The sequence below is a fragment of the Eutrigla gurnardus genome, assembly GCF_963514095.1.
Source record: "Eutrigla gurnardus genome assembly, chromosome: 11".
In the NCBI taxonomy this organism is placed as follows: domain Eukaryota; kingdom Metazoa; phylum Chordata; class Actinopteri; order Perciformes; family Triglidae; genus Eutrigla; species Eutrigla gurnardus.
In genome coordinates this window covers 21,916,787-21,933,147 of record NC_139925.1, presented here as the reverse complement: position 1 = coordinate 21,933,147, position 16,361 = coordinate 21,916,787, and the positions used below count along the sequence as shown (strand labels likewise).

The 16,361-nt window shown below is 44.6% G+C and overlaps 1 protein-coding gene across 1 annotated transcript in view; it reads left to right on the top strand.

Annotated features, from left to right (window-relative positions):
• Window positions 1-16,361, top strand: part of ppp3r1a (protein phosphatase 3, regulatory subunit B, alpha a) — a 33,138-nt gene that overhangs the window by 9,300 nt on the left and 7,477 nt on the right. The window contains exon 2 of the mRNA XM_084020834.1: window positions 4,043-4,082. Coding sequence (XP_083876960.1) covers window positions 4,043-4,082 — 40 coding nt within the window. The remainder of the gene's footprint in view (window positions 1-4,042; window positions 4,083-16,361) is intronic.

Below are 16,361 nucleotides of genomic sequence, written 5' to 3'. Positions count from 1 at the left end.
GGAAGATGACATAACTGGTACTGGCTTCTCCCAACCAGTTCAGTGTGTAGCGTACGTGTCACTGCTTCTATTGTCTCAACCACAACGTTGTTGCACAAGCAAACCAGGCAAAAGTCAATGAACTTTTTTATATTTTACCATCTCGTCTTTTTTTTTTTGTACTGTGTACGAATCTTTAAAGAAATATTGTAATATAATATATTTCAGGATTTTTCTCATGAGTGAAGGTAAAATGGAGTGTGAGATGGAGGTGTTGTACCTAGGCATGGGGATTTATATAGTTCTGTAATCATCAAAATATGCTTAAAATGGCACTTTAACATACTGGAATCACTTCACATTTTGATTAAATATTTGCCTCACATGAAATGTATTTTTCCCTGCATAAATATCGGATGACAAAAAATTTCTGGATCCTGTATTTTTCAAAACAGGAATTTGTCACTTCTTATACCAAGTCACTTATGGTGATATCCATGATTAAAAGGATGGTGGAAATTCAGCTTTACACCAGCTTTACACTTGATGCAGAAGCACCGCGCTGTGTTAATTTTGGCGTGAGCAGTAGCTGTTTCTCTGTGACAGTCAAGCGATTCTGCTCCTCTGCTTTCTGTAGAGATAATGTCTGTCTGCTTGGAAATGCCCATGTGTGGTTGTGACACTGAGCTAATGATAATATATTGATGGATTTTGATCATGTGAGGGGTGAATCGGGGGAGTCGCCACCGAGAGAGAACAGCAGGCAGAGAGGGGAGGAAAGTCAAAAGCTAGGGGAGCATACATGTGATCAATTATCAGAATGAGACCCTTCATACTATATATATTCATATTGTTTGTTATCAGTGTATTTTCTTGACAGATTCTAGAGTGTAAAATATACCAGACACTGAATATATCACTGACCCCAATTGGGTCACATGGGTGCTGAAAATCGTGGTGCATTCGTGTTCAGTGTGAACCCGGGAGATTGGGTGAGGAGATCGGACATCCATCCATGGCTCGGGATAGTGCAGCTACTCCTTGAGGTCGAAAGCAGCCAGCTGAGCTGGTTCCACATCTGATCAGGATCCTCCTGGATGCCTGTCTTTAGAGGTTTTCCAGGCACGTCCAACTCCCCAGGGTCGACCCAGAACACCATGGAGGGATTATATCTCCTCTGGCTTGGGAATCCCTCGGGGTTTCCCAGGAAGGGATGTCTGAAATACCCCGCTAAGCCTGCTGCCCCCTGACCCGGATGAGAGGAAGCTAATGGATGGGTAGTGGATTGGAACATGAGATTCCTTTCAGTCTGCAGCATAACAAGAACTCTACTAGCTGTCATATGTACAGTCTGTCTCCTTGAATCCATCAAATCTTAGGGTTTGCTGTAGTTTGTCATATTGTGAGCATTCTCTTTGGCAATGTTCAAATGTTTTTGACTTCTCAAATGTAGAATACATAGCTCCAAGCTTGTGGATGGATATTACCTACTTCCCTGTTTTGGCAACTCAATAAAGACGGTGTTGACAGCATTGTTGACAATAATTTGAGATTTTCAAGTAAACATTCAACCCAAAGGTAGGGGTAAGGTATTAAATCCAGCTTCCTTGAGCCAGCTGACCCACTCTGTTGTGATTGGTCAACCTGTTATTAAGTGTCACGTCCATTACCATAACCAGATAACATGACTTGAACTGAGGAACAGTGATAAAAGTTTTAGCCACATGTTCTTCACCTCCAGGCAAAGGACGTTTTCACAGCAGAAAACATCGTCTTCTCAACTTTCTCTTCCGAGCTTTGTATGGGGCGTGTCTAACCAGCGTTCAGCCTCACTCTGCCTGCAATCAGGACAGTCAGTGGACAGACGGACATCTCTGCATAGCACCATTCATGTTGCACATGTTGCAAACCTTTCAGAGATCACCCATCCAACTATTTAGAACAAATATCAGCTGATAATAATTAGATCAAGATTCAAGATTTGTATTTGTCACACACACAGTAGGAGTCCACACTGAGCAATTCAATTATTTTGCAGTTTCCCTTCACACAGTGACCTCAAGTAGAAAACATGAAGTAAAGAATACAAATATATACTAAAAACTAAAGGATGAAGGTATGAATGTATAAACATGTACAAAGGAGCAAGAAGTAAGAAGCTGATATTCATAAGCTGCACCCGTAAGCTCATCAAAATAGCAGCAATAGACTTATAATTCATACATTTACAACGCCATATAAACTGGATGGATATAGCACTTCAAAATGTGGCAGAAAAGCTCATTAAGTCAATGTGTTCAATGCCTCTTGTATTTCACATCACTTTTTTTTAACCGGTTCGCTTCCAGTAAATGTGTCGAAATCCTTAGGTTTGAGTGAAACATTTCTCATACGTGGCTTGTCTTGTTTTGTCGTGTCAATCTGCAGTTACTCTTCTGCTTTAAGCAGACAGGTGGACCTAAATTCAGGAAACATGAACGAAAGAAACCAGGAACACAAAGTAGAGACAATAAGAAACAAGGGCAGCAGGTCACTAGGAAAAAAGAGGCAGCATCATCTAAATATGAGAAGTGAATTGCGAAAGAGGCCGCCTTAAATACCTGAGGTGCTAATCATGAGGCGGGGTGCAGCTGGAGTGGGCGAGGGCTTGGAATTAGGAGGGAAAGGCTGTGATTGGCTAACAAGGCAACGAGGACTGGAGACAAAGGCAGGACAGACGAGGTGGGACAAGAGACAGGTGTATGAGGGAAAAGCTGCAGGAACACAGAGCAAGCACAGGAAACTGTCTGTGTTCGGGCTTCACTATTAACCTCGGAGACATTTCCATGTGTGTATTTATGTGTCTTTTTCTAAAGCACTTAGGGGGGAAAAAGCAAACATTGTCACAACACGTTTTAGTCATATACTTTATATCACATGTGCTGTAAAAGTATAATTTTGGACGGCCAACTAAAATATGCAAAATATTGCTATGCAGTGCGAAAATCCAAAGGTGTGTTTGTTCACAACTGTGCACAGTGGTGTTATTTGTGAACGTAAATGTGTGAGATGGATTGTTGGCGCTGCTTGTGATGGAATTCACATCCATAGTTTCCAGACAATGAAGACATTGCGCTTTGCAAAGCGATCACACGCGATCTCCGAGAGTCCGAATGCATGACTAAGTTTAAGTGTTGTGTTTGTACAACACTGCTACGTCCTTAGACATTCCCGCCACACTGGCAGAGATAACCAGAAGAGTGACTTCATGCAGGAATGCACAATACTACATTTCAACAGGAAGGCACATAGTACTAAAAGCCATTCAGTTGTTTGTTTGTCAGTTGTCGGGATGTAACCTCCTGCTTTGTATCAGGAGGTTTTATCATATCTACACTTTCCTGCAAACATTCCTCCATCTGAAGTCTCTCCATCATCCCTGTTGTTGAGAAAAGCTGCGGCATAAAAATGAATGCTCAGATCAGATTGTCTTGTCAGCTTTCCGAGCAGATGTCATTGTTCATTTTACAAACAGGGAAAGAACTGTGAGCTCTGTAGAGAGTGGTCTAAAAGGTTCTTGTTGGTACTGTAGCACCTTTATCAAGGTGTCAAAGAGCTTCAGAATGTTACTTTCTTCCCGTGAAAACCAACTCTGACTTTTAACTAGAAGAATTTTTATAATTCACATGGTGGAATAAATAAGACTCTATAAATATATTGGACATAATTATTAACCTTATGTTTTTTGGAGGTTTGTTTGTCTCTTGTATGCGCTTAAATGCATATACATTAAATAGACTTGCTCCAACACTGTCTTGTTTTTAACCCAAACTAAAGCATTTCCCTTTCCTAAATGAAAACACTGTATTTGTACAGTATGCTTGCATGTTTATGTATTTTTATGTGTATGTACGGAAAGCCACTGGCCCAATTTTGATAAAGCTCGGTGGAATTGAGTCGGTGGACCAAAGAATAAGTCGTACTGCATCAGATATATTGAACCAGCCTCGATGGAGGTCTGTGCTCTCCATGTGTCTCCAGTTATAGAACATGAACTCACACCTCTGTTCCTCTCTCCCTTTAGGGAAATGAAGCCAGTTTCCCCCTGGAGATGTGCTCGCATTGTAAGTATTTTCTCACCTCCGCTCCAGTTGTACAGAGCTCAGTTGCATGACGCCTCTGCCATGAACCAATATTATCATGCCATCATTTATCCATACACTAATTTTTTTTATGTATAAGTGTTTGTTAGGGTGTGAGGATGTGAAACTCTTGTTGTGTTGGTGGTCATGTCTACGTGATGTCTACATAGACGTATGATGGTACATCATGTCTACGTGATGTCTACATAGACGTATGATGGTACATCATGTCTACGTGATGTCTACATGGACGTATGATGGTACATCATGTCTACGTGATGTCTACATGGACGTATGATGGTACATCATGTCTACGTGATGTCTACATAGACGTATGATGGTACATCATGTCTACGTGATGTCTACATGGACGTATGATGGTACATCATGTCTACGTGATGTCTACATAGACGTATGATGGTACATCATGTCTACGTGATGTCTACATGGACGTATGATGGTACATCATGTCTACGTGATGTCTACATGGACGTATGATGGTACATCATGTCTACGTGATGTCTACATGGACGTATGATGGTACATCATGTCTACGTGATGTCTACATGGACGTATGATGGTACATCATGTCTACGTGATGTCTACATGGACGTATGATGGTACATCATGTCTACGTGATGTCTACATAGACGTATGATGGTACATCATGTCTACGTGATGTCTACATGGACGTATGATGGTACATCATGTCTACGTGATGTCTACATGGACGTATGATGGTACATCATGTCTACGTGATGTCTACATGGACGTATGATGGTACATCATGTCTACGTGATGTCTACATGGACGTATGATGGTACATCATGTCTACGTGATGTCTACATGGACGTATGATGGTACATCAGCACACATCTCATTCTCTCCTGGTTGAAGTCCTCAGAGATGCAGTTTTATTTGCTGTGTGCGATCGGCACATTTCACACGGTGAGGTTGTTAAAAACCAGGCTGAACTGAGTCGGCCGCTGCTCCTTTTTAACAAGCATTGAGATGAGGACGGGTCTGTCTGTGGTGCGTCTGTGGTGCGTCTGTGGTGCGTCTGTGGTCTGTGTGTTTTGATCGACTTCATTGTGTCTCTATTCTATTATTATGACTTCGGGGCTATGAGGTTAGCTGGTAATATTTTTGGTTGCAGTGAAATATATGTATTCTCCATCAATTGATGGCTGATTATGAGACACAAGTTCAGCTTTGATATAATTTACACCAGTGTCTCAATTGATCTTTTCTGTCATTTTGAATTTTGCTCTAAAAACCAATCCCGTCTCCTACAAAATAATGTTTCCATACGACTGAATTGCACTCTCAGTTAATTTCCAGGGAAACTTTTATTTCAGACCAAACAGTCACAGTTTGAAACAGTTTGGTTTTATTTTGTTACTCCATAGTTAAAGTTTAGGCAACAAACTATTTGGTTAGATTTAATAAAAAACATAATGGCTTAAAATGTCTATGAAATTGATACCAAATAAAAACTACTTGGTTACGTTTAGGCAGCTTTGTTACTTGGTACGGACAGGACACTAGTGCCAGTCTTCTGGGTGGAACCCCTTTGTGATACTTCAAGAGCAAAAGTAATCTGCGGTAAAATAAGTTACCCTCTATATTATTATTATTGTTTAGTTGTGTTGGAACGTCATTTTTAGGAGACTAGGCTGCTAAAAACATGCACTTGCAAATACTTTTTCTGTTAATAGTTGATGCCCTTTGTGTAGCAACAACAGCTCCGTTTCACATCAGTACGATGGGGAAACGGGGTGCATTTTCATTTTTATAGATTCTGTGCACATTTTTCAGATGAAAATATGTGCTTGGTGTCAAACTGGTTTGCTTGTGACATCATCTTCATACAAATACAAACTGAGGTCCAAAATGAGGCTTCCTGCTGTGTGGGTGGTACCCTCTGGCCTTTCCATACTTAGCTTGTACTGTAACATCATGGGAGGACAGGACCTTGGTCTGCCGGGCCTTCCGAGCATTCCAGGCATCCTTCCAGGCAAGCCACCATGGTAAGGGGTGGTGGTGGGGGGGCGGGGGATTTGGATGATGCATGACCCTGAACTGAACCCATCGAGGACCTCTGCTTTCAGTCTGTGATATTTAAAGCGTCTCTCTCCTTCTCTGTCTGTTTGACTGTCCTCTGCCCTGCTTTCTTATGTCTTTTGAGAAGATGCTATAGAATCAGCTAAATACACTAATAATATCAAACTAATCAGTCTCAACTTGTGAGATATTGCTAGACTTACGGTGCAACAGGTACATATTGAATGCATGCATTTAGATACTATTTAGAAACTAACTCCTTGCCTCCATCAAATTGGCTCTTGGTTTCTCTTTCTATGATATTCTGTGTGTCTCCCCCTCGGTCTCCCCCTCCACCCACCTGAGCACCTGTTCAGCTCATCAAGTGCTTGGGCAGGCAGCTGTTGGCTGTGAACAAACTAGCTCTGGCCTGCGTGTCAGATAGATTAGCCCTGCTGCCACCTCAATGAGACGTACAACAGCCGCTCACCTGCACACGCCATCATTCTTATCTCTATCGATGTCCGGGAGACGAGATGAGACGAACAGCTTCGGCTCGGTGAGATGGATTGTGACGTCATTATTCCATACTGGTGGATACAGTTGAAAAGAAGTATCCTCTTCTCTGTTGCTGGCTTAGCCGAGCTCAGATCAAGCAAAATGTCACGGCCTACTTGTGGGAGCGTGCATAATTAGACACACAAACCACACACACACACACACCAGTATGCTCGACACATATTGGTAAACTGCATGCACGCACCCACACAACTGCCCCTCCCAACGCATCGTGCTCTCACAGAGAAACCCAGCCGCGAGCCTGAAACCATGGTAGGGTCTACAGCCGCCAAAAATAAACGGCGGGCGACTCCGTGGAGTTCCTTGTTGCTAGGGGTTTCCCTGAGGGCGGGAGCCACCGCCTCTGTCGGCGGGGTGAGTTGGGGGGTTCTCTGATGACGGCACGGCTATTAATACACACCCTGAGCGCTGCTGCCCTGCTTCATCCTCGACTCGGTCCACGCTGACGAGCTGTACATTATCAGAGCAGCCCCAGCAATCAGCCTAATGGAGCTGGGACGCAGTCAGCTGACTGGACGCTTCTTACCAGCAGCATGAATGAGGCTGAGGAGAGGAGGGATGTGTGTGCGCTTCTATTTTAAGTCATTAAAGGGGACATATTATTATACTTCCTTTAGGGTGTTATTTGTTTGTTGTGCATGTCAAAGTTCTCCAGAGTTGGAAAGTTCATGTCCAAAGGCAGTTGGGGCGCACCCCTTGGCACGATTGCCCCGTTCCCCAATCCCCCGCCGGTTTGCACTCGCACTGCTCCAAGCCCAAACGGGCCTGGACTGCCTGTCGTGCATACATCTTCACGTCGTAATACCACACTCATGGCTTGATGTTGTTTCCAATAAGCACCGTCTCAGAGTCATCACAGTAGCGAACAACACAGAGAACATGACTGACACTTTACTGACAATTCACGTCTGCACACATTTTTAGTAAACATTGCATCTGAGAATGTGAGCGGCTCACATGAGGCAAACAGTCTGGACTTTAGGCTCTATCATGCCTGCACATGGATGGCCTAGGAAGTGCAAATGAATAAATCAACCAAAAATAAGAGAAAAATGATACCAATAATATTGTAATAATAATAAAAGTATTATAGTTTCCATGCTCAAGCTGAGAAACCCCTCCTGACAGCATCAGGGTCTTCCAGAGCCACAGAAGATGTTGTACCACAGTATTCTCACGCCAACAGCTCTCCTCATGACTCGTAAACTGATTCACGACTTCCTCTCTACTGATTCTAATCTGTGGCTTTTTAGTCGTCTCCTATCCGTCTGAAGCCCACTGTTGTCTACCGACCCTCATTGGCTCAGCACCACGTCACTCTGCTCATCGGCACCGGTTCATGTGGTGTCACACTGTGTAATAACAGAGCCCCGCTCATGTTTACAGCTCTCACACCTCATCTTGTGTGTTTGTGGAGCGTTCGCTTCTATCCAGCAACAGGTCTGAGGCTGTAATTATCACTAACATGCCAGCTGAGTAGTTTCCCCGCCGCTCGCTCGTCTCAGTTCAGGTTGGCCGCGTTAATGCAGTCACATGTCTCCGTTAATGTGCAGGGTGAAGGGCTGAGCGTGCTTAAGAGGACACATTCATTAATGACATTTTTGGGAACATTGTGTTTTATAATTGGACAGAAATGGAGAGGGAAAGCCAGTTGCACTTTGCAGCTTTTCTGTCCACACAGCTGCGCTGCTGTTTGATGGTTAGCTTTAGCTTGAGGTGCAAACAGTGGTGGCAGGGAAGTCCCGGACATTTAGTGTCCATCAGAGACAATGCACAAAAGTGGAGTCGTTGACGCAAATGATAAAAACACTGCTATTGATATTGATACTTGATCAAGCATTTCTCCGTTTCTTCCTGCTTGAATCATAATGTGTTCTGATGAGAGATTGTATGTATTATATATTATAAGGTACTAAATCCATTCACAGGATCCAAAAATAGATTTTAGAAACCTTCTTTTCTACACAATGAACTACATATTACTAGTGAAATCCCGCACAGCAAAGTTGTGTCAAGCATTTTTGTGTGAAATCTCACAAAATACGTTTTACAGTGTTATTTGTTTTTTTACAGTTTCTTTGAAATTGGCACGTTTCTGAGGAATAAAAAGACAGCTACTCTAGCATAACAATTTAATTCATGCAACAGCTACAATATGTATTTCTTGTATACAATTGTTCAGGCATTTTTGTGCAAATTTATAATTAGTAACAGTGTTTCCCCTAGAATTTTTTTCAGGCCCGGTGGTACCCACCGAAAAAACCCTAAACAGATGAGACGTGTGGGATGGTGTATTGGTGCAGTTGGATTAAGTCAGGTGGCACAGCAAGCAGTCTGCAATTCTGCAATTATTATATTTGCATTCAGCATTTTTGTTCAACCAGAGTGTATTCAAGGTTTTCAAGGATTCAAGGAGAGAGTGACTTATTAAGGTGCCGGTTGTTGGAAATGATCCAAAATTAGGGGCCGGAAAAATATGGCTTGAAAATGAGGAGCATCACATTAATAATAGCTACAGATATTGTAAAACACTATAACGACATATGAGTGCATATATTGTCTTATTTTATCAAGTAAAATATAAGTTATAGGTTTACTCAACAGCCTAATAGTTCATAGAAATTCAGGTAGAAATAGGTTAACTCAGAGTTCCACAGCTTATCAAAAAACAATCCTTATTTTATTAACATAGGCTGCCTAAGGGCGCGATCAGTCCCAGGGGGGTCCCCCGCGGCTTTGCATTCACACTGCTCCAGCCCAAACGGGCTTTGGCCCGTTAGCCGGTTGTACATACGTCATCATCATCAAAAAAAAGGCTCAAGACCCACCTTTTTAATCAGGCTTTTAACTGACTTGTTTAATTCCTTCTAATTCCTTTTATGCTTCTTACATTTTTTATTTATATTCTATTTTATATTATTTATTTTAGCTTATCCTGTTTTACTGTTTTATATATTTTATTTATTTTTATTGTTTTATTTATTGGGTCTATTTTATTTTATTTTATACATTTTGATGCATTTTACTCTTTTTATTGTTTTTATTCCCTCAGTTTTTAGCTTCTACCTTTTATCTTATTTTACTGTTTTAGCCCCTTGGTTTTCCAGTGTTTTCCTCCTGGGGGGCTACCACACCGGGAGTTGTTTCTGGTCCACCGTTGGGGGTGCTGTCCCGTGGACAGCCATGGCCCGGGTGGCTGGAGAGCTCTACACCGTGGTGTGGAGCCTCCTGTCTGCCTGGGCTGGGGTGGTCCCTGTGGCGGCGCCCCCTGCAGTCATGGACCATGATTCCTCTCGGTGTGTACGGCCCCAAAGGTAGCTTCTTCCTCACCTCAGATCTCGGTGCCGAGCATTGTCTGCTCAGCAACAGCTAGTGTATGTGTGTGGGTGTGCGTATGTGTGTGGGTGTGTATGTCTGTGCATATGGCTGTGTGTGCGTGAGTGTGTATGTCTCTGTGTATCTCTGTGTGTATATTTGTGGGGGTGGGAGGATCGGGTTTCATATCATATCATTCGTTTCATATCTTGTTTCGTTTTTGTTTTGTTCGCTTTTATTTTCTGTGAGGCACTTTGTGCTACTGTACGGAGACACACAGCGGCATTTTTCTTATAAATGCACCGGTCCGGTTCCGCTCACACCACGAGTGTGAAGAGTGCAACAGCTTATCAAAATACAGTGTCAACTTTCCGTGTTTTCAAAGTAGGAAGCGACATCGTGGTGGTTTAACGAGGCAGAGCGGCATCAGAACAACATCAAGCGCGTAAAGTACACGAAGAAGAACGTAGCGGGAGCGCGCGGCGAGGATTGTTGCGGCCGCGCGTCTTGCGGAGCAAGTCTACTGTGCTGCGCGGAGGCGCTCCTTATGTAAATGATTATTGATTTATGAATGAATTGATAGGTGGCTTATTTTTGGCGTATTGATTTTTTTGGGGGCCTGGCGGCAGGTCTCCTTGGCCGGCCCCACCTGTACAATGGTAGGGGAAACACTGAGTAATCAATTTGCATGTCAATATATTTTTTCAAACTGTTATTTTTGTTTTGAAGTACTTTCACACAGAACACAATGTAATGCAGCGAGGTGTTTTTTCCTCGGACCAGCCTTGTCTTAAAAGAATGCATCTATCCGATCACGTTCTGAAAAATGGGCTGAGTTCCATTCATCCCTAACCCTAACCCTAACCCTAACAATAAAAGCCCAAGACATAAAATATTTACAGGCGAGTATTTTGCATGTTCGTGTTGTTTATTTGTCATCTCAGCAGTGTGTAAAGGCCTTTATTCTTGAAATCACTGAGATGTGAGAAATACTTAAAACATTTTGAGTCTGCTGAAGGAATCACACCCCTTCCTGACAACACATATTGTCTGGTGATGTGCAGTGAGTTGAGCACACAGAGTGCAGGTGGACGTTCAGACCAGCTGTGGACCTGAAGGAGGCCACTTGTATATTCACGTTATTGTGTGACAGACACAGTGTGAACCTCCTGTGTGCACTCAAAGCTGATCACATCGCCATATGCAAGTGTTTTTATGTGTACACCTCATGAACTGTTGTTAAACTCTGTGTGTGTGTGTGTGTGTGTGTGTGTGTGTGTGTGTGTGTGTGTGTGTGTGTGTGTGTGTGTGTGTGTGTGTGTGTGTGTGTGTGTGTGTGTGTGTGTGTGTGTGTTGTGTGTGTGTGTTGTGTGTGTGTGTTGTGTGTGTGTGTGTGTGTGTGTGGGCTACTTTGGGGGGCTAACAGGCTCCTGTTGCCTAGTAACACAGCTGAGTGTGCATACAGTGCTGATGAAAGTGTGTGTGTTGCATGTGTGCTCTGTGTGGAGTACATGAGATTATCATCTCACAGTTACACCGGGTCTCCCTCATTAGCATAGTAGTGTGAGGAGCCGCTGCGACGGCAGCCCTCTCAGAGAAACCTTCCTGGGTGTATTATCACGCTTCATTAGCATTTTAAGACCAATGAATGTAATTAATTCAATTTCAATTCAATTTTATTTTATTTATAGTGTCAAATCACAACAGACGTTATCTCAGGACACTTAACACATTGTGCAGGACTAGAATACGCTCATGATTTTTAGAGTTAATACATGTTTTAAAGTCCCAACATCACCCACAAGCAGAGTTACAGCGAGAGTGGTGAGAAAACACTGCCTTAACAGGCTTTTAGGCAGGAATCTCATACAGACCAGGCACTTGGGTTCCAGTAGTGAAAATGAACTAATGAAAGACACAACGGTTCTGTATTATTATATCAAGACAATCATTTTAGATGTATGTGAAGTGTTAAAAATGTCACAATATTGGAGTCCAAAAGAGGACCCAGATGCAAAAACGGAGCAGGCAGGTAGATTTGAACAAAAGGTGAGCTGTAGTAGTGAAACGCTGCTGGCAAAGATCAACAGGAAGCAGAGCCAAACTGAGGACAAAGTGAGGCAGACAGGCAGGCGGAACAAGGAACAGAGGGACAAAAGTGTAAACAGAGACATCAGAGACTTAAGCAGGAATTTCGACACCAGATTTAAGTGCTGCACCTTGTCAGCCGTCGACGAGCAGCAGCCTGGTTGTTCACAACAGAGACGCAAGTGATCCGGCTCCTCTGCTGTTTCCTGTAGCGAGGATACAGCTGACGACTACCTGGAATGTAATATCTAAAAAAAAACAATCACAAACAGACACAAGGATGTAGTAGAAGGATTTTGAAATGTGATGATATGGGAGGTGAATCGGGGGGAATTGAAACTCGAGGAGAACAGCAGGGAGAGAGGGGAGGAAAGTCCAAAGCGTGGGCTGCATATATATCATCATTAATCATAATGCAATCCTTTCTATCATCCGTCCATCCATCGTGTACCGCTTATCCTGTATTCAGGGTCGCGGGGCAGCTATCCTTTCTGTCATATGTAATATATATCTTATATAGGAGTACCGTATATGAGTGTGTTTTCTTAACAGCTTTGCTCGCAGCAGAGGAAACAGACCAGACGGCAAAATGATTGCTGGAGGGGCAGATCATGATCATCATCACGGCCAAAGGGTTACGAGGGCACCGAAAGGACGCGCGGCGTATTTTTCTGAAAACTGTGGCCCTCCTACGTCCAGTGAGAACCTGGCTTAAGACTGACTACCTGACAGTGACACAGAAAGACTAAATACACAAGAAACCGATGAGACAGAGGTGGGCAGACATGAGGGCTGCTGATTGGTGGAAACAAAAGGCGCACAGCAAGACTGTCGAGACTAGATCAACAGGTGATACACATAAAAAAGGAGAGAAAACCACAAAGACAGGAAGTCAAACAAGCAGGACACTGGAGGCAGGGAACTTCAAAATAAAACAGGAAATAAACAAAACCCAAGATTATGACAAAACATTGTTTTTGTAGATCTTGCACTCACAGGCATGAGTTGAGTCTGGCTCGGTAGGGATGCTGGCAGACCGGGAAGGGGACTCAGTGAGAAAGCTGAATAATACCTGTACCTACTCACTTGGCAGCTCCAGACAGCAGGAAGAAGGGATCTGGGCACATTGTTGAGATGTTCAGCGACATACAGTAACACCAGTTTATCCCACGGAGCCGACTGTGTAGCGACAAAAGGAACTTAAACTAAAAGGAAGCCCAGTTGTTCTGATACTGACACCGGTATTAGAAACGCCTCCGATGCAGCCTCAAACCTGGATCAGGTATCACCGGGTACCTGAGTCCATGCTCAGATCTGATGTCTCAATATCATATCATTTGTCAGCTCAACTACGCTACACAGGAACAACAACATGTGTCTACCTGATCGGGACATCCTGTCCGACCGCTGCTGCACACGTGCAAACACCCGTGGTTAAACGCTCTCCTGCACACTATTCCTTCCCTGATAACGTTACATTGTGAACAACAAATCTGTCTTGAAATCGGCAGGGAGAGCTGGTTAGCGTTAGCTGGTAGCAGCCGGGGGGACAGCAACGTCCTGGTTGGCTAAATAACGGAGCTAACAGCTCACTTTAACAGAGGTTGCATTGAGTTACATTATGATGCATTCAGGCTCGTAAGTGTAAAGATTTGTATTAGGAGAAGGTAAATTAAAACCTTATCATGTGTTCAAATGTAATCTTGTGTAGTTGTTGGGTGAGAAACTCCACTTGTTTGAAGTAGATGTTTTTCACAGTGATATACAATAGATATCCATCCATCCATCCATTTTCTTCCGCTTATCCGGTACCGGGTCGCGGGGGCAGCTGCCTGAGCAGGGACGCCCAGACTTCCCTCTCCCCGGACACTTCCCCTAGCTCCTCCGGGAGGACCCCAAGGCGTTCCCAGGCCAGCCGGGTGACATAGTCACTCCAGCGTGTCCTGGGTCTTCCTCGGGGTCTCCTCCCGGTGGGGCATGCCTGGAACACCTCCCGAGGGAGGCGTCCAGGGGGCATCCGATACAGATGCCCGAGCCACCTCAACTGGCTCCTCTCGATGTGGAGGAGCAGCGGCTCTACTCCGAGCTCCCCCCGTGTGACGGAGCTCCTCACCCTATCTCTAAGGGAGCGCCCCGCCACCCTGCGGAGGAAGCTCATTTCGGCCGCTTGTATCCGGGATCTTATTCTTTCGGTCATGACCCAAAGTTCATGACCATAGGTCCCCCAAGATACTTAAACTCCTCCACTTGAGGCAGGAACTCCCCCCCGACCTGGAGGGAGCAAGCCACCTTTTTCCGGTCGAGAACCATGGCCTCAGATTTGGAGGTGCTAATCCTCATCCCGGCTGCTTCACACTCGGCTGCAAACCGCCCCAGGACATGCTGGAGGTCCTGGCTCGAAGGAGCCAACAAGACCACATCGTCCGCAAAAAGCAGGGATGAAATCCAGTGGCTCCCGAACCAGATCCCCTCCGGCCCACGGCTGCGCCTAGAAATCCTGTCCATAAAAATAATGAACAGGACCGGTGACAAAGGGCAGCCCTGCCGGAGTCCAACATGCACCTGGAACAGGTCTGACTTACTGCCGGCAATGCGAACCAAGCTCCTACTCCGGTCATACAGGGACCGAACAGCCCTTAGCAGAGGGCCCCCGACCCCGTACTCCCGAAGTACCTCCCACAGAATGCCACGAGGGACACGGTCGAATGCCTTCTCCAAGTCCACAAAACACATGTGGACTGGTTGGGCAAACTCCCATGAACCCTCGAGCAGCCTGCGGAGGGTATAGAGCTGGTCCAGTGTTCCACGGCCAGGACGAAAACCGCATTGTTCCTCCTGAATCCGAGGTTCGACTATCGGCCTAATTCTCCTCTCCAGCACCCTGGAATAGACTTTCCCGGGGAGGCTGAGAAGTGTGATCCCCCGATAGTTGGAACACACCCTCCGGTCCCCCTTTTTGAATAGAGGGACCACCACCCCGGTCTGCCAGTCCAGAGGCACTGTCCCCGACTGCCACGCGATGTTGCAGAGACGTGTCAACCAAGACAGCCCCACAACATCCAGAGACTTGAGGTACTCAGGGTGGATCTCATCCACCCCCGGTGCCTTGCCACCGGGGAGCTTCTTAACTATACTATACAATAGATATTAAAGAGGGAATTATGACCTTTGTGATGTATGAACTCTTTTGTTATTAAATTTGTACTTGACACTTAAGTTCAGGTTATTTGGAAGGAAAAAAGGTGATAGAAAATCTCTCAAGGGTCGTCTGACTGAAAAATATAAGAAAATAATCATGTTATTCTCTTTCCATGTCCGACCTTGGAGCGGCTCACTCCCACCCTTAAGTACATGATTCTCCCCTTTGGTGTACAGAAGGGAGAGCTGCTCTTTGTCTACCGCTGCCTTTGCAGCCGCATGCAGAATGTGGCGTGCTTGTGTCAGGAATAAGGCTGGACCATGAATCACAAATACATCTATAACACACTTCAGACCAGTGTGGCATTTTGGCTTTTTGACACGAGAGGCACCGCAGCCCTCTGGAGTTCCAGCAGGTCCTACGTGGTGGTTATCTGTAGAGGCGAGGGCCGAGCTGGTGTCGTCTGCTGTGAACAGGAAACGGTGACGAGGAAGTGCTTTGTGTCCGAGGACAGCAGTGTGTTCGGGGCTGATAACTCGCACCTAGCGGACACACGAACCCGTGTGTCGTACATCAGATTTCTTAATGTGCCCGTGTGCAGATTGATCATGTGTCAGGAACATAAAACCAAAGCAGTAAAGCAGCAGCTCCACATTCAGAATAGATGTGCAAAAATCATGGAAATGAGAAGCAGTGTGACAAACATCCTTTGTGTGCTGGAGGGCTGAGTTTCCTACTGATAACAAAACAGGATGTTTCTTTTGCATCACAAATTCAGTTTCCCAGGTGCTGTATACAGCAGGCAGACACAGTGTACTGATGTCAATGCTGAAGATGAACGAGAGAAGTTCAAGTTTAATTTCTTATTCAAACTTCGGAGTGGTGTCATACAAGGAGAGAATATGAGATCTGCATGCGTCATCGTCCCCGTTTCCCCCCGTTCTTCTTTTTATTGGGCTTTTCAGAGTAAGAAGTTAGATAAAGTTAAGATAAAACTGATGTTGACAAACAATTTGCAGTTTTAAAGCGGTAATAAATTGTGGGCCCTCAGGTGATTCCCAGCCCTAATATATCATTGTTTGCTTGCAGCTGTTTGA